Below are 18,274 nucleotides of genomic sequence, written 5' to 3'. Positions count from 1 at the left end.
TCATAAGCAGTCACATACTGACCCATCAGATAAGTCATGTAACATTCATAAGCAGTCACATACTGACCCATCAGATAAGTCATGTAACATTCATAAGCAGTCACATACTGACCCATCAGGTAAGTGGTAACATTCATAAGCAGTCACATACTGACCCATCAGGTAAGTGGTAACATTCATAAGCAGTCACATACTGACCCATCAGATAAGTCATGTAACATTCATAAGCAGTCACATACTGACCCATCAGATAAGTCATGTAACATTCATAAGCAGTCACATACTGACCCATCAGGTAAGTGGTAACATTCATAAGCAGTCACATACTGACCCATCAGGTAAGTCGTGTAACATTCATAAGCAGTCACATACTGACCCATCAGGTAAGTCGTGTAACATTCATAAGCAGTCACATACTGACCCATCAGGTAAGTCGTTGTCAAACAGACGGCTGCAGTCCACCACCGGCCCTCCTGTTCCGATGCGATCTCTGGACTGGAGACTGACTACACAGCAACAAAGACAAGGGCGTTGGTGCTCAAATCATACTGAATGAGTTGAAGCACAAGCCGCTCTTTGTACCTCAGAAACCCAAAGAAAGTAACAACAACAGAGCTCCTGACTGTGGAATGTGGATTATTACACTTCTACATTTTGGGCCTGGGCCCGATCCTTCCTCCTGTTTCTACTCCAATATCAATGCGATGGACAGCGAGAAAAAAAAAAAGTATGTTGGGAAATTTATTTACATTTAATATCTGCTAATTAACACATTCACTGCCAGCCGTTTTTTTTTACTGTAGGTAGCTTCTGCCAGAGGGTTTTTTTGAGGATTCTGGCTCATCTTTCAAGACCCGAGGATTCTTTTCTGCTAAGATTTTGTGAACACAAAATATCTCAAAAGAACTAATAGAATGTGTGCTTTCTCTGTCTAAAAGAGTTAGTTTGTAGAGTTAGTAGTTATGTAGGCATTAGCACTTGAATACAGCATGGTTTCAGCGTCTGAAAATTTAAGCTGAGATAAATAGCTTTTTGTGAAATTCGATAGAACAGTCACTTTAACCATTCATTTTTGGCATCAGTAAGACGTCAGACATCTAAACAATAGTTTTGAACAGTAATTTCCTCCATAACAGCAGGAAACCCCCCTCTACTTCAAACTCCTCCCTCCGTGTGTGTTCTTCTTGGCTGCAGCGGGCGTGTCACAAGCTCGTTTCTGCTGCTGCTTTGCTGCTGCTGCTCCTGTCTGCTGGCGGCCGCTGGGTGAGGATGGGCTCGCTCGTTTCTTGGGGTTTCGGTTGAGAAACCCCAAGAAACGGGATTTCTTTTGCGATTCTGGTCTTATTTATGCTGCGTGTTTCAAAGTGTGTTGCACCCATAATCTATTATGCAAATTTGCAATCCCCCACCGCCAGCAATCAGCGCGAAAGTGAAAGCGTTTTCGCCAATCCATTTTACAGTATGAGAATGGTTTCATCGCGCGTTCCCCTGCAGTTTTGGCTCGGCTTTTTCTAGTGTGGAGAGCACTGTCGCCACTTAGTGGGTCGGTGGAATGGGTTGTACACGTTCGGCGGCTCCAATATTTATATAAGAGATGTAAAAGGGTTAGATCAACGTCCCACCGTCAAATTTTTTTTTTTTACGTATTAACACGTCATTGGCAGTCAACCGTTGGATTTTTTTGACGTATCAACACGTCATTGGCAGTGAACGTGTTAACCACAGAGCTGAAAAAAGAAGGGAGGAAAAGCAATTAAGGCTTTTGCACACCAAGTCCGTATTTTTCGTCCGAAATTGTCGCACGTTTTTCTTTTTCTTTTTCTTTTTCTTTTTTCATTATTTTATTTTTCAATTTTTCAACTTTTAGAACATGAACATGAAAAACAAAACAATAAACAAAACAAAAAACACAAAAAGCTAAACAAACTCAAACACAGAGAAAGGAAAAAACAACAACACACACACAAACAAAGAAAAAGATACCAACATTGCGACATGGTGCTACCAGCTACCTAAGAAGCCTATGCGCTTCCAAAATAATTTGACTGGGAAAGTTACTCGTCGTTTCTAACCTCGTCCAAGTAGGCCAGAAACGGGTCCCATATGGTTGAGAACTTCCGGAGTGAGTCGGTCCTCAAGAACCCGAGTCTTTCCATACGTACAACCGAAACCATGTCCGCCAGCCACAATTGAAAAGAAGGTGGGGAGGGGGACTTCCAATCTTTCAGAATGAGTCTTTTGGCGACAGTCATCCCCTGCGTCAGAGACTGCTGCACAGCCGTGGGGAGGAGCAGAGAGGATTCCGAGCAGCCGAAGAGGGCGAGTTCTGCCTCCAGCTGGAGGGTTATTTTATAGGCCTTAAGAGTACCAGTCAAATATCTTGGCCCAGAATCCAGATAGTGAAGGGCAAAACCAGAAAGCATGTGAGAGTGTACCCTCTAACAGCTGACATCTATCACATAATGGAGAGACAGAAGGGTAGATCTTGTGCAACCTTGACTTGGAATAGTGAAGACGGTGAGTGACTTTAAATTGGATCTGTCGCACGTTTTAAAATAAATACGACCTCATGTTGGGTCACTCGTGTTTACACACCGACTCCCAAACTTTCATCCGTCATCAACGTTTTCACAACAGGTTCGATTTCGCATCAATCAGTCCACAGAAAACCAGATAACATTTCCTTAACTACACACTGTCTGTGTGTGTGTGTGTGTGTGTGTGTGTGTGTGTGTGTGTGTGTGTGTGTGTGTGTGTGCGTGTGTGTTTACTCACCGACTATCTGTCCTCTCACAGTATCGTTGTCATTTGGGCCCAGCTTATTCAGGTCCAGTCTCTGATCTGTCGGGGGAAATATGCGTTCAGTGTCAGTTCAGTGTTTACTGTGTTCACCATCCCTGTGTAACAGCACCATCAAGGTGGTGTGTTCACCATCCCTGTGCAACAGCACCATCAAGGTGTGTTCACCATCCCTGTGTAACAGCACCATCAAGGTGGTGTGTTCACCATCCCTGTGTAACAGCACCATCAAGGTGGTGTGTTCACCATCCCTGTGTAACAGCACCATCAAGGTGTGTTCACCATCCCTGTGCAACAGCACCATCAAGGTGTGTTCACCATCCCTGTGTAACAGCACCATCAAGGTGTGTTCACCATCCCTGTGTAACAGCACCATCAAGGTGTGTTCACCATCCCTGTGTAACACAGCACCATCAAGGTGTGTTCACCATCCCTGTGTAACACAGCACCATCAAGGTGTGTTCACCATCCCTGTGTAACAGCACCATCAAGGTGTGTTCACCATCCCTGTGTAACACAGCACCATCAAGGTGTGTTCACCATCCCTGTGTAACACAGCACCATCAAGGTGTGTTCACCATCCCTGTGTAACAGCACCATCAAGGTGTGTTCACCATCCCTGTGCAACAGCACCATCAAGGTGTGTTCACCATCCCTGTGTAACAGCACCATCAAGGTGTGTTCACCATCCCTGTGCAACAGCACCATCAAGGTGTGTTCACCATCCCTGTGTAACAGCACCATCAAGGTGTGTTTACCATCCCTGTGTAACAGCACCATCAAGGTGTGTTCACCATCCCTGTGTAACAGCACCATCAAGGTGTGTTCACCATCCCTGTGCAACAGCACCATCAAGGTGTGTTCACCATCCCTGTGCAACAGCACCATCAAGGTGTGTTCACCATCCCTGTGTAACAGCACCATCAAGGTGTGTTCACCATCCCTGTGTAACACAGCACCATCAAGGTGTGTTCACCATCCCTGTGTAACACAGCACCATCAAGGTGTGTTCACCATCCCTGTGTAACAGCACCATCAAGGTGGTGTGTTCACCATCCCTGTGTAACAGCACCATCAAGGTGGTGTGTTCACCATCCCTGTGTAACAGCACCATCAAGGTGTGTTCACCATCCCTGTGTAACAGCACCATCAAGGTGTGTTCACCATTCCTGTGTAACAGCACCATCAAGGTGTGTTCACCATCCCTGTGCAACAGCACCATCAAGGTGTGTTCACCATCCCTGTGTAACAGCACCATCAAGGTGTGTTCACCATTCCTGTGTAACAGCACCATCAAGGTGTGTTTACCATCCCTGTGTAACAGCACCATCAAGGTGTGTTCACCATCCCTGTGTAACAGCACCATCAAGGTGTGTTCACCATCCCTGTGTAACAGCACCATCAAGGTGGTGTGTTCACCATCCCTGTGCAACAGCACCATCAAGGTGTGTTTACCATCCCTGTGTAACAGCACCATCAAGGTGTGTTCACCATCCCTGTGTAACAGCACCATCAAGGTGTGTTCACCATCCCTGTGCAACAGCACCATCAAGGTGTGTTCACAATCTCAGGGTGGGTGGGCCTCCCTGATCGCAAAGTCGTTACTGATTGGTGAAGAGTGAATCCACCACTCGCCAATCACTGACCAAGATTCCGTTTACAGTTTGGAGGGGTCAGTGTTAGGGATGTAAACAGTTAACCGGAAGTCGGTTAACTGCCGTTAAGAACGTAACCGGTTAAAATGAATTAACTGCAATTAACCGTTTTGCCCGACTTCAATCTCTCCAGAGCTTTCACTGCGTTATACCTCCAGTCCATCCAGTCAATCGCCTCCCCTCCCGTTTCAGAAAACTCCCGACAGCATGACCCGCTAACCTAAACTAACCAATCATCACTCCTCATGTCTAAACCTAACCCAATCAAAAGGAAGAGTTGGGCGGTTGTAGCAGTGCAAGGAACCAACAAAGAAGGAGAAGACGTGTCTGTCATATGGAAGTGCTTGCTTATATCGCTATTGCACTTGACAGCTGTCTCCTCCTGTTTTATTCCAGAATCTCCGTGCTGCTTTTTTCCTCTGGCTTAGCCTCGCTGCACTACGTTTAAAAAGAAGAAGAGTTTGCCTGCTGCCTCCAAATGTCAATAAGTGCACAATTTGACATGTTTACCTGTTACCTGCTGCTGCTGTTATGTTCAAATAAACGTTTTTTTTTTGGGGGGGGGGGGGGCGTTAATTAACCGGTTAATGTCTGTCAACTAACGGTTGAGGGAAATACATGAAATTCCCATCCCTCATCAGTGTCCCAGACCCAGAGAGAGATCTGCAACATGCAGTAACGTAGTGTATCAGCGTAAGGGCTAATGTCCACCAGCTCCGGAACAGATGCGGTACGCCTCCGGTACGGCTTGCGAACAGACCCACACTCATGTAATCTGTCAGACGTATAGGTTGAGGCCACGTCTCGTCATAGACGCTGGGTTAGCTGGCTCAGCCTTGCTGGGGGGCGGGGTCAGGGTGGGGTAAATTCCCCCGTTCTATCCATTCAGCAAAGTTAGAATTTAGCTGATAGCCCAGCCCAGGCAGACACGATCGGGGATTTAACCACCGCAGTAAACGCACATCTGAGCAGACGTCTTGTGTTCTGCTCTAGAACCCCCAAACATGTAGTTTAGAGCCGCAGCACCGTCTTTTGGTGAGTCAGCCCATGAGATATATGGGCGGTTTTACCCCACTCGCGCGCCAGCCGTTTAACATTTTGTGGGCGTTCCCAGACATGCGGACTGTCTCTATGCTGGATCCAACAAAAATAGAACAGGTGTGTAATTTTTCCGTACCGCATGTATCGCCCATCAATTAACACATTCACTGCCAGCCTTTTTTTTTTTTTACTGTAGGTAGGTTCTGCCAGAGGGTTTTTTTGAGGATTCTGGCTCATTTTACAAGAGCCGAGGATTATTTTCTGCTTGGAGTTTGTGAACACAAAGTTCACAAAAGTACTAATAGAATGTGTGCTTTCTCTGTCTAAAAGAGTTAGTTTGTAGAGTTAGTAGTTATGTAGATATTAGCCGTTGAGTACAGCATGGTTTCAGCTGTCTGAGAGTGAAAGCTGAGATAATCGCAGTTTTGTGAAATTCAATCAAACAGGCAGAACAGTCACTTTAACCATTTATTTTTGGCATCAGTGAGAGATCAGACATCTAAACAATATAGTTCTGAACGCCCTCTCCTTCAAACTCCTCCCTCCGTGGGCGTGTCTGGTGGCTTTCAGCCTGCGTTTGTCACAAGCGAGTGTTCTGCTGCTGCTGCTGCGAGTTTGAGCAGCCTCCCTCCCTGGCAGCGAGTGTGGATAGGGCTCACTTGTTTTTTGGGTTTGAGAGCTTTGATGAAGCTTTGTGCGATTCTAGGCTTTATGCTGCGTGTTTCAAACTGTGTTTTTCAACCAGGCTATTTTTGGAACCCCCCACCGTTGTGCGCCCGTGCAGCAGCGTGAAAGCGTTTTCGCCTACAGTATGAGAATGAGGCTCGTTCGTTTCTGGGTTTTCGGAATGCGTGCGATTCTGGCCTTTCTGCGGGTTTTTCAAAGTGTGTTTCACCCATAATCTATTATGCAAATTTGCAATCCCCCACGCCAGCACCGCTCTCCGCTCTCGGCAGCAGCAGCCGCTCTCGGGCGAGTCTGGTGACTGATGACTGTAAAATCGCCAAGCCATTTCCTTGAGAATGGCTTGCTCCCGCGGCTGTTTTTGGTTGGCTTTCTCTCTGTCGGGAGAGCACTGTCGCCACTTAGTTGGTCGGTAAAATAGATTATACACATTCAATACTTCCAATATTTTTATAGGAGACGTGGGGGGCATTGATCCACGTAGCACCGTCAAAAAAAAATATATTTTTTTTTTTGACGAGTCAACTCGTCATTGGCAGTGAACGGTTGGATTGTGTTTGACGAGTCAACTCGTCATTGGCAGTGAACGTGTTAACATGTATCGCCCATCAATTAACATGGGCGAGAGTCGATCCGGCAGTTTTTACGGTTCTGTAACGCATCTGGTGTACATTACCTGTAAGAAAGAGTTCTTACATTCTTACATTTAAATCAAGTCATTTCTGTTGGCAACTTGCTACTGTAAGACTATAATAAGGCTATAAACACGATACATGCCGTTGCTCTTGGCCGTATGCCAAACTCGATTAAACAATGCTCATGTTGCCTTGTTATCTGCCAGTAGTTCTCTTCGCAGTCAGGTTTGGGGTTGGCCAATGGTTAGGTGTGGCGCCGCCTGGTGGACATCTGCACTCTGCTGAGTGCACTTTTCTAGTTGACATATACATTTGTTAGCAGCCTTGTTATATGCTGGGTAAGTACAGGAGCATTGTCTGCTCTCCTGAGGACAGGCGAGTGCTGCCAGACAGTGAGACACACAAACACAAGCCAGGAAGACCCCGGAGAGATCTAGACACAGATACACTCCGCAGTCTCTCTCTCTCTCACACACACACACACACACACACACACACACACCAAGTCCCACGGGACAGTTGTGCGCACAGAGCCCATCAGTACCCATAAACAAGGTAATGATGTGTGTGTGTGTGTGTGTGTGTGTGTGTGTGTGTGTGTGTGTGTGTGTGTGTGTGTTGTGTGAGAGAGAGAGACTGCGGAGTGTATCTGTGTATCTCCATGACCCGGTTACTCAAGATAATCCACAGACCTCGTTATGAGCAGTTTCATGTAGGAACTATTTTCTTTTGACCGAACTACACCCGCTAGCTGCTAGCTAGTTCCTACACGAGACCGCAAAAGAAACTTGCAAACTTATTCTTAAGTTTGGGAACCCCTCAGTTCGACCATCAGTTTGAGAATGTGTATGTCTGGTTTCGAGAAGATCGGGAACCTAGTCTCCACAAACACTGTTGTTCCCCCTTATGTTAGCCACATTAGCCTGAAAGCTACTGTACTGCCAGGCCAAACAAGGACTGATCATTCATATCGTACAACCGCTCCGATACAACGTTCTGCATCTTGTTCCAAGCAGTGGTCATATATCAGCTGGACTACGGCTCCAAGCAAAAAAGAGATTTTCCTTCCTTGACAGAAACATTTTACGTTGACATTCTGCCTGACAAGCTCCACTTGGCCGTGCTGCTGCAGATTGATTTGGTCCCACGCGCAGCAGATCTGTGCAGCAGCCAGACTTCCCATCTCTGTTGCCTCAAGGAGTTGTTCCTTTTTATCATGGCCACAAATCTGACAGCCATGAATGGCTGGCAGAGCAGCAGTAGCAGGCTGTTAGCTGGCAGAGCAGCAGCAGCAGGCTGTTAGCTGGCAGAGCAGCAGCAGTAGCAGGCTGTTAGCTGGCAGAGCAGCAGCAGCAGGCTGTTAGCTGGCAGAGCAGCAGTAGCAGGCTGTTAGCTGGCAGAGCAGCAGTAGCAGGCTGTTAGCTGGCAGAGCAGCAGCAGGCTGTTAGCTGGCAGAGCAGCAGCAGGCTGTTAGCTGGCAGAGCAGCAGTAGCAGGCTGTTAGCTGCAGAGCAGCAGTAGCAGGCTGTTAGCTGGCAGAGCAGCAGTAGCAGGCTGTTAGCTGCAGAGCAGCAGCAGCAGGCTGTTAGCTGCAGAGCAGCAGTAGCAGCAGGCTGTTAGCTGGCAGAGCAGCAGCAGCAGGCTGTTAGCTGCAGAGCAGCAGCAGCAGCAGGCTGTTAGCTGGCAGAGCAGCAGCAGCAGGCTGTTAGCTGGCAGAGCAGCAGCAGCAGGCTGTTAGCTGGCAGAGCAGCAGCAGCAGGCTGTTAGCTGGCAGAGCAGCAGCAGCAGGCTGTTAGCTGGCAGAGCAGCAGCAGCAGGCTGTTAGCTGCAGAGCAGCAGCAGCAGGCTGTTAGCTGCAGAGCAGCAGCAGCAGGCTGTTAGCTGGCAGAGCAGCAGCAGCAGGCTGTTAGCTGGCAGAGCAGCAGCAGCAGGCTGTTAGCTGCAGAGCAGCAGCAGCAGGCTGTTAGCTGGCAGAGCAGCAGCAGCAGCAGGCTGTTAGCTGCAGAGCAGCAGCAGCAGGCTGTTAGCTGGCAGAGCAGCAGCAGCAGGCTGTTAGCTGGCAGAGCAGCAGCAGCAGGCTGTTAGCTGGCAGAGCAGCAGCAGCAGGCTGTTAGCTGGCAGAGCAGCAGCAGCAGGCTGTTAGCTGGCAGAGCAGCAGCAGCAGGCTGTTAGCTGGCAGAGCAGCAGCAGCAGGCTGTTAGCTGGGGACGCTGCAGTAGCAGTGTTGAAAGAACTACACATCGAGCTACCTGGGGTGGACTGATGCAGCCAGAGAAAACACAGGCATAGCAGAGACAGTCACTCTGGGTCCTGGACATAAAGACGGTGTCTTGTTATTGGAGACACTCCGTCTGGTCCACACACCGTCCGTCTGTCTGTCCGTGCTGAGTGCACAAACTGCACATACATGTGTGTTAGAACCCAACCACGCTCCCACCGCTCTCTTTCAGACAGGAACAGGAGCTCTGGACTATGTGTGCTGAATCAGGTACAGACTAGTCTCACTTTCCAGACTCTCTCCATTTTGCGCTGTAGGAGAGAGTCTGGCTGCTCTTACTCTCACTCTGGGATAGCGGGAAGAAAAGCTCCATTATCTTTACAACTATCCACCCAAAGAACCAAGCAGGCCTACTTTATTGCACAATCCAAGTCTTTGTCAAAACTTGCCATTTTCAGCGTGTAGCTTGCTCGCTAGTGATGTTGTTTCAAATTGGTGCTCTGACTGAAATAGTCGGAGCCAATGGCAGAGCTTATCCCTGCAGCCTGCTTCCAGTGAGTCAGACTAGGCAGAGCTTATCCCTGCAGCCTGCTTCCAGTGAGTCAGACTAGGCAGAGCATATCCCCGCAGCCTGCTTCCAGTGAGTCAGACTAGGCAGAGCTTATCCCCGCAGCCTGCTTCCAGTGAGTCAGACTAGGCAGAGCATATCCCCGCAGCCTGCTTCCAGTGAGTCAGACTAGGCAGAGCATATCCCCGCAGCCTGCTTCCAGTGAGTCAGACTAGGCAGAGCCTATCCCTGTAGCCTGCTTCCAGTGAGTCAGACTAGGCAGAGCTTATCCCTGCAGCCTGCTTCCAGTGAGTCAGACTAGGCAGAGCTTATCCCCACAGCCTGCTTCCAGTGAGTCAGACTAGGCAGAGCTTATCCATGCAGCCTGCTTCCAGTGAGTCAGACTAGGCAGAGCTTATCCCTGCAGCCTGCTTCCAGTGAGTCAGACTAGGTCCAGACGTTCGCTGTCCACAACAGCATTTTTTTGTGTTATTTGTTTTCACACAAGAGGAAATCCACATAGGCTTCATCTGTTCGAGCCTGAGCTTGCCGCCTGGTGGTTACTAAGGCACAGCGCGCGCGCGCGCGCACACACACACACATACACACACACACACACACAAACACACATGTAGTTGTGGACCCACAGCCAGTGTCTTTGAGTCTGTTGATGGCGTTGGACAGGAGCCGGACACAGCCCAGGAAGCCAGCACCCTGCTTCTTATGGATCTTCTTGTGGTTCCACACGCTGATGGTGATGGAGTCCGACTTTCCAATGTACCTGAGGACACAGCGAGGACACAGAGAGGACACAGTGAGGACACAGTGGTAGAGAACAAGCCTTCCTGAGGGAATGCTGCTTGTGTTTTTGCTGGTTTGTGTTTTTGCTGGAATGTGTGTTGGAGGAACACAGCCAGGCGACACAAGCAACTCTCCAAAAATCAATCGTACAAAAAATGCCAAGACGAGTTTTTTTTTATTTTTATCAAATTGTACATTATCAGCTTTATTTCAGCATTCAAAAGTAGCGCGAGACCCCTTCCTGGCTGTTCATTGGCTAATGAGTCACCCATTTTGGTCCTCCGCTGACGCCACTCTCTCTCTAAATTGCTGTGTCTGTGTGAAGTGAACATTGTAACATTTTGGATAAAAGCACTATATAAAAGCAGTCAATTTACCATTTAAATGCTGTATTTTAATCCATGTGTTCCGTTACTCCCCAACCCTGCAAACTGATACTAGTTGTTTTTTTGCATCTCTCCCTGAAAAGAACAGAACAATGCACTCAGAAGTCTGCGGTGTAGACTTTCAGACTGTGTAATGGGGCAGATTAGCTGTTCGTAAAGCAACTGTGTGTGTGTGTGTGTGTGTGTGTGTGTGTGTGTGTGTGTGTGTGTGCGTGTGCGTGCGTGTGTGTGTGTATGTGTGAGTGTATGTGTGTATGTGTGTGTGTGGATGAGTGTGGCTGAGGCCAGTCTAGTCGTGGTTGCAGAACAGAGGAAGTCCCCATGATCGTCTCCACCGCCGCCTGAGAGCCAGACAGCCCTGATGGTAAATACACACAAACAACACACAGGCACACACACATTCACACTCTGTGAACATTCGTACACAATCACAAACGCACACTGACACACACAAACACACCTAATGACAGCCTAGCCAGCGTGATGCTGAGCTGTGCACAATGTTGTATAAGCTGTGGGGGTGGGGCTTTCCCTCCTCCTGAACACATCAAAACAAACGCTCCTGCATGATGTTGTATATGAGCGGTGGGGGTGGGGCTTTCCCTCCTGAGCACAACAAAACAAACGCTCCTGCATGATGTTGTATATGAGCGGTGGGGGTGGGGCTTTCCATCCCGCTGAGCACATCAAAACAAACGCTCCTGCATGATGTTGTATATGAGCGGTGGGGGTGGGGCTTTCCCTCCTCCTGAACACATCAAAACAAACGCTCCTGAATGATGTTGTATATGAGCGGTGGGGGTGGGGCTTTCCCTCCTCCTGAGCACATCAAAACAAACGCTCCTGCATGATGTTGTATATGAGCGGTGGGGGTGGGGCTTTGCCTCCTCCTGAGCACATCAAAACAAACGCTCCTGCATGATGTTGTATATGAGCGGTGGGGGTGGGGCTTTCTCTCCTCCTGAGCACATCAAAACAAACGCTCCTGCATGATGTTGTATATGAGCTGTGGGGGTGGGGCTTTCCCTCCTCCTGAGCACATCAAAACAAACGCTCCTGCATGATGTTGTATATGAGCGGTGGGGGTGGGGCTTTCCCTCCTCCTGTGCACATCGAAACAAACGCTCCTGCATGATGTTGTATATGAGCGGTGGGGGTGGGGCTTTCCCTCCACCTGAGCACATCGAAACAAACGGTCCTGCATGATGTTGTATATGAGCGGTGGGGGTGGGGCTTTCCCTCCTCCTGAGCACAACAAAACAAACGCTCCTGCATGATGTTGTATATGAGCGGTGGGGCTTTCCCTCCTCCTGAGCACAACAAAACAAACGCTCCTGCATGATGTTGTATATGAGCGGTGGGGCTTTCCCTCCTGAGCACAACAAAACAAACGCTCCTGCATGATGTTGTATATGAGCTGTGGGGGTGGGGCTTTCCCTCCTCCTGAGCACATCAAAACAAACGCTCCTGCATGATGTTGTATATGAGCTGTGGGGGTGGGGCTTTCCCTCCTCCTGAGCACATCAAAACAAACGCTCCTGCATGATGTTGTATATGAGCGGTGGGGGTGGGGCTTTCCCTCCTGAGCACAACAAAACAAACGCTCCTGCATGATGTTGTATATGAGCGGTGGGGGTGGGGCTTTCCCTCCTGAGCACAACAAAACAAACGCTCCTGCATGATGTTGTATATGAGCGGTGGGGGTGGGGCTTTCCCTCCTCCTGAGCACATCAAAACAAACGCTCCTGCATGATGTTGTATATGAGCTGTGGGGGTGGGGCTTTCCCTCCTGAGCACATCAAAACAAACGCTCCTGCATGATGTTGTATATGAGCGGTGGGGGTGGGGCTTTCCCTCCTCCTGAGCACAACAAAACAAACGCTCCTGCATGATGTTGTATATGAGCGGTGGGGGTGGGGCTTTCCCTCCTCCTGAGCACAACAAAACAAACGCTCCTGCATGATGTTGTATATGAGCGGTGGGGGTGGGGCTTTCCCTCCTCCTGAGCACAACAAAACAAACGCTCCCAGTTATGGGAGCAAAGCAACAGACGTGGGGAAAGCTTGTGGTTTGACTCAAGTTGCAACATTTGTGTGTTCCGGCCGGAACTTTCAAACTTTGCTGATTGGAGTTTCTGGTCGTTTACTAAAAGCTGGATCAGGAGGACGCACTGAGAATGCTTCACTGCCACCTCTCTGGAGATACAGATGTGTCTGGACCTGTGCTATGTTGCACACGTGGATTATGATCTCATTTGAGGCATTTAATACCGTTTGTCTGAAGACTAGAATCTTTTTTTTTATTTTTTATCATGAAGTGTTTTTTTGTTTTTCTCCCCCATTTCTACTTGGCCAATTCCCCCCTGCTGTCGCGGTCGTTGCTCCACCCCCTCTGCCGATCCGGGGAGAGTTGTAGACTAGCACCATGCTTCCTCTGATACAGGTGCAGTCGCCAGTTGCTTCTTTTCACCTGACAGCGAGGAATTTCACCGGCAGGACGTAAGCGCGTGGGAGGATCACGCTATTCGCCCCCAGTTCCCGTCCCCCACAAACAGGTGCCCCCGACTGACGAGAGGAGGCACTTCCAACCCACAGACACAGCCAAGTGTGTCTGTAGGAACGTCTGACCAAGCCGGGAGCACCACCGCAGAGACCCGGGTTCAATTCCTGACAGATCTGCGCTGACCCAGATGCCCATGGCTAGAACCTTCTCGTCCATGAAGCAGATTAATTACAGAGCTCATTAAGAAGTGGATATTTAAAGACTAGGAATCATCTAGGGCTTCTCTCTCGAGTTATCAACGTTTGATCACTTCACGAGCACTTCAGAATAGATCCAATGAGTGGTATATTGAGTGTGATATATGCTCAATATACCACAGCTGTGAGCCAATCAGATTGCTTGATTTGAGAGAGCCGTTTTATAATGTTGGATACGGTTTGTGTAAATCGTGCTTGTAGAAAATGCAACTCTGTGCGCCGCTCTAGTGTCCCTGTTTGATGTTGTCAAAAAAGCTCTGCCAAAAAATGCTTTTTAAACTTGTAAAAAGGACTGGATTGGTTATAATTCAGGGCTCAGAGCAGGTAGAAAATTCAGTTAAAGGAGGACTTACCTCCAAAACACTTTTTTTCAGCTTTTAACCAATATATATGACTTTGGGGGTGATGTGTGAAGAATTCTGGTCAGAATTTCCACATTTGACACCAAACTGTTGCCATTTTACCATTTGTATCATTTTTCAGCAGCATACCTGGCATAAGCGCCCTCTTAGGGTCAAAGACTGCTTTTTTTTTTTTTCTCAAATGAATGGGAGATTAGGAACACTTTGACGTCACAGTGTTCCCAAAGACTATGGGATTTCAAGATAATTACTCCCCTACCCCCCCTGTACCCTTTCGGCTCCTCAGAACTCCAAGCCTATTCCTATTGAAGTTTGCTCTTAAAATACTGAACCAAACGTCGTCAAAGTTGGCACATGTCTTAATTATAGTTAGTTTCCCGCTGAATGTGTCATTACTTTATTGATATCTTACCTGGATAAGCTCGAATGATGATGTTTATATTATCAGTCCGACTTCAGAAGCACTTCTCTCGGCCAGTCTGCTCTCTCATGCACCCGCGGGGGCGCGCAGCAGCAGCAGCACACAGCAGCAGTGAGAGGCGGGGCCGGGGGCTTTCAACAGTCTGACATTTCAGCAAACAAATCTCGTCGCAGTTTAGCGGACATGTAAAATATAACGCTATACTACGACGTGACAATGTGACAAAGCTTCTCTAAACATATCGGCTAATATAATATCATCACTGTGTACAAGCAACGCCAACTTTTATGGAAATCAAGTCAGCAGAGCAGAGCGACTGGCTCTGTCTGTGTGTGTGTGCTGCTCGGGGGGATTCGCATGGGAACAGTGTGAGGAGGAGAAGAGCTCTCCCCAAGCCCCAAAACGCAAATTAAAAACGGATTTCATTGCGCGGTTTATCTCTAGTTAGACGAGGGAATTACGTGGAGAAATCTCGCATTGTGTTACCCCAGAGCGAGAGGTTTGTCCTCACTGTGTGCTGTGTGCTGCGAGCAGCGAGGCTCTTAACGTAAGTTTAGACAAGCCACATGCAAGCCACGCACACACACATGGGACAAAATGGGACAAAAATAATTAAATTTCTAGTTCGCCACTGAATGGCCAAATTGATATAACTATCAACCATTTCAGGATTTTCTGTTTCCATACAGGCCACCAGCGTTGGCTAATTGTTGATATTTATAAAGATATTGCCCCTCTCAAATAAATTATTTTCGAGGCAGTAGGCAAACTGTAATGGCGTCGATTTCCGAAAAAAAATCTTGACTTAACACAGCCAAAGAGTCTAGTATAGACAAGAGTATATGTCATTTCTTGGTTTTTTCCATAGGTATTTTCAAATCACTGTTCTAATACATATCTAGGGGGTAAGTCCTCCTTTAAGGTTAATTTTGTTTTCTATAAAAACACATCCGTAAATAATGTTTATTATAGTCTAGTTTCCAAATCCAGGCCTAAACAAGGATATTAGACGTACCAAACACATAAACATCAGAAGCAATACTTTCCTCTAATCATGTAAATGTAAGGTTAATGATTAAGCTACAACTGCAAACAACAACAACAACAACATGCCTTTGCTGTTACCACAGACATAAAGTGAGTTTGACTTTGCGAGTTATATGATTGTAACCAGATAAGAGCAGCTGTAACGTTAGGATGTAACGTTATACAGTATAACCCGAGTAGGGATGTGCGCGTCGTTTAATCGTTTAACCGCCTACTCATTTATTAACCGTTTAGTATTTTACTAGTCGGTTAAACGCTGCATCTTGTTCTTCACGCCTCCGCCTCGTTGTAAACAGGCTGAGCAGCATCTAACTCTGAATTAACTAATAATTTAGCCAATTGTATGTAACATGCCAAATAAAAGCAAACGGCAATGTCTAAGAATGCAACGCCATGTAACTGGCTCGTTAAGTCTCGCATTCCAGGGAATTACCTTAACGTCTGCGGGTCTTATAGACATAAGTGGCTCGAGCGCTCGGAGGAGAGAAAACTATCTCAAGCTTTCTTTGTTGGAGTCCAGGTATGTTTTACAAGAAAGTGCTCGTCATTGTCGACGATAACGTTATCTGACCTGGCTAACAGTGGATACTCGCTTGCTGGCTGTGTACCGGGCTCAAAGTAGTAGGCTACGTTCTTTATTTTACCCCCTGCACTGTCCGCTCCAAAAACAACTCTCTTATTTTGCACCGTGACCGCCGGAAGTGTTAAAAAGACCCGGAAGAATTTGACCCACTGTAAGGTCTGAACATAAGGTGAACACTTTGATATAAAAACCAATAAACAGGGCAACTCCAATCTTGAACAATCTCAGCATGAGACGCCAGCTCTATTATTCTTCCGCTTCCAGGATAACCTAGCGTCAAGAGCCCCCACAACAACACACACACTTCCGTTTCCGGGGCGGCTTTAGCTCAGGAGGTAGAGCGGGTCGGCCAATGACGCAAGGGTTGGCGGTTCGATCCCCGCTCCCTCCCAGCTGCTGTCGTTGTGTCCTTGGGCAAGACACTTAACCCTCCTTGCCTCGTATGATTGGTATGAATGTAGAAATGAATGATGGTGGTCGGAGGGGCCGTTGAGCGCCGATGTGTGGCTGCCAAGCTTTCGAACCACCGGTACGAATGGTGTGAACGAATAATGATTCTGTGAAGCGCTTTGAGCACTTGGAAAGGCGCTATATAAATCCAATCATTATTATTATTATTATTATTATTATTATTCCTGTCTTCAACATAAGAGCCTACTCATTGGCTGTCTAGAACGTAAACATAAATTATATAGCACCTTCATAAAAATAGCTTACACAATCATGCAAGACACGCTGGAACTCCGTCCTACAACATTATTCATAATAAATGCCATGCATTGCATTGGCAAACGTATCAGAAATGTATTTCTCTTTAATTTGTTCACCTTTATTCAGTCAGTTGTTGTTACCATCAATATAATTTAAATTAACAGCTTGTACTGAATGTTTGGGCTAAAATAGCTCCTAAATACACGAAACATTTGAATTTTTAACTTTTAAACTTTTTATTTAACACGTTCACTGCCAATGGCGAGTTGACTCGTCAAAAAAAATCCAACGGTTGACTGCCAATGACGAGTTGAGTCGTCAAAAAAATAACAAAATAAATTTTGACGGTGGGACGTGGATCAATGCCCCCCACGTCTCCTATAAAAATATTGGAGCCACCGAACGTGTACAACCCATTCCACCGACCCACTAAGTGGCGACAGTGCTCTCCAGACTAGGGGAAGGCAAGCAAAAAGCAGTGTGAGGAAGCCATTCTCATGAAAATGGATTGGCGAAAACGCTTTCGCTTTCGCGTTTGGGAGCTGGCGGGGGGGGATTGCAAATTTGCATAATAGATTATGGGTGCAAGACACTTTGAAACACGCAGCATAAATAAGACCAGAATCGCAAAAGCTTCATCAAAGCTCTCAACCGAAAACCCAAGAAACGAGCGAGCCCATCCAGACTTGCCCAGCGGCCGCCAGCAGACAGGAGCAGCAGCAAAGCAGTGAGCCTGGTGACGCGAGGTTACAGCAGCAGCAGAAACGAGCCCGCTGCAGCCAAGAAGAACACACACGGAGGGAGGAGTTTGAAGGAGAGGGGTGTTTCCTGCTGTTATGGAGGAAATTACTGTTCAAAACTATTGTTTAGATGTCTGACGTCTTACTGATGCCAAAAATGAATGGTTAAAGTGACTGTTCTATCGAATTTCACAAAAAGCTATTTATCTCAGCTTAAATTTTCAGACGCTGAAACCATGCTGTATTCAAGTGCTAATGCCTACATAACTACTAACTCTACAAACTAACTCTTTTAGACAGAGAAAGCACACATTCTATTAGTTCTTTTGAGATATTTTGTGTTCACAAAATCTTAGCAGAAAAGAATCCTCGGGTCTTGAAAGATGAGCCAGAATCCTCAAAAAAACCCTCTGGCAGAAGCTACCTACAGTAAAAAAAAACGGCTGGCAGTGAATGTGTTAATATGTATATTAAATTGCAAGTTTTCTTGCTTATAGACTAGTCGACAATACAATTTCAGACTAGTCGGCGGGAAAATTAGTCGAAATTCCCATCCCTACTTGGGAGCAGACTCCGCCCCTGAAAGCTGGAGAGGGGGGGAGGGGGGGGGGGGATGATGGCGAGCTGGCGGTCTGCCAAGTCCACACTCCCATCTGCTTTCTGTGGCATGTCAGCCATTTCCTGAAGCAGAGGAAGAGGCCAGGGGTTGCCGGTGGGGAAGGCACCCGCCTCAGGGAGAGGGTGCTAGTGGGGGGGAAGAGAGCCATGTGAAGGACAGAGGGGATCTGAGGTTGGTGTCGAAACAGGTGCGCCTGTGTGTGGAACTAAAGTGTGCACCCAGAAAGGCCAGGCATGTTTGTGTGAACATGCAAACGACAAACACGTG

At 47.4% G+C, this 18,274-nt stretch overlaps 1 protein-coding gene across 2 annotated transcripts in view; it reads right to left on the bottom strand.

Moving 5' to 3' along the window:
- LOC310794216 (E3 ubiquitin-protein ligase SMURF2) overlaps window positions 1-18,274 on the bottom strand; it is a 104,424-nt gene that overhangs the window by 48,220 nt on the left and 37,930 nt on the right. Inside the window, exons 4-6 of one of the 2 annotated variants that reach the window (XM_083656165.1) lie at window positions 10,208-10,359; window positions 2,776-2,841; window positions 422-506 (exon numbers count right to left, since the gene is read on the bottom strand). In XM_083656165.1, the coding sequence (XP_083512291.1) occupies window positions 422-506; window positions 2,776-2,841; window positions 10,208-10,359 (303 nt within the window). The remainder of the gene's footprint in view (window positions 1-421; window positions 507-2,775; window positions 2,842-10,207; window positions 10,360-18,274) is intronic. The other variant, XM_083656166.1, reaches the window with a different exon arrangement.

Source organism: Poromitra crassiceps, assembly GCF_964638095.1.
Source record: "Poromitra crassiceps genome assembly, chromosome: 19".
In the NCBI taxonomy this organism is placed as follows: domain Eukaryota; kingdom Metazoa; phylum Chordata; class Actinopteri; order Beryciformes; family Melamphaidae; genus Poromitra; species Poromitra crassiceps.
This window is presented reverse-complemented; position numbering and strand designations above follow the sequence as displayed.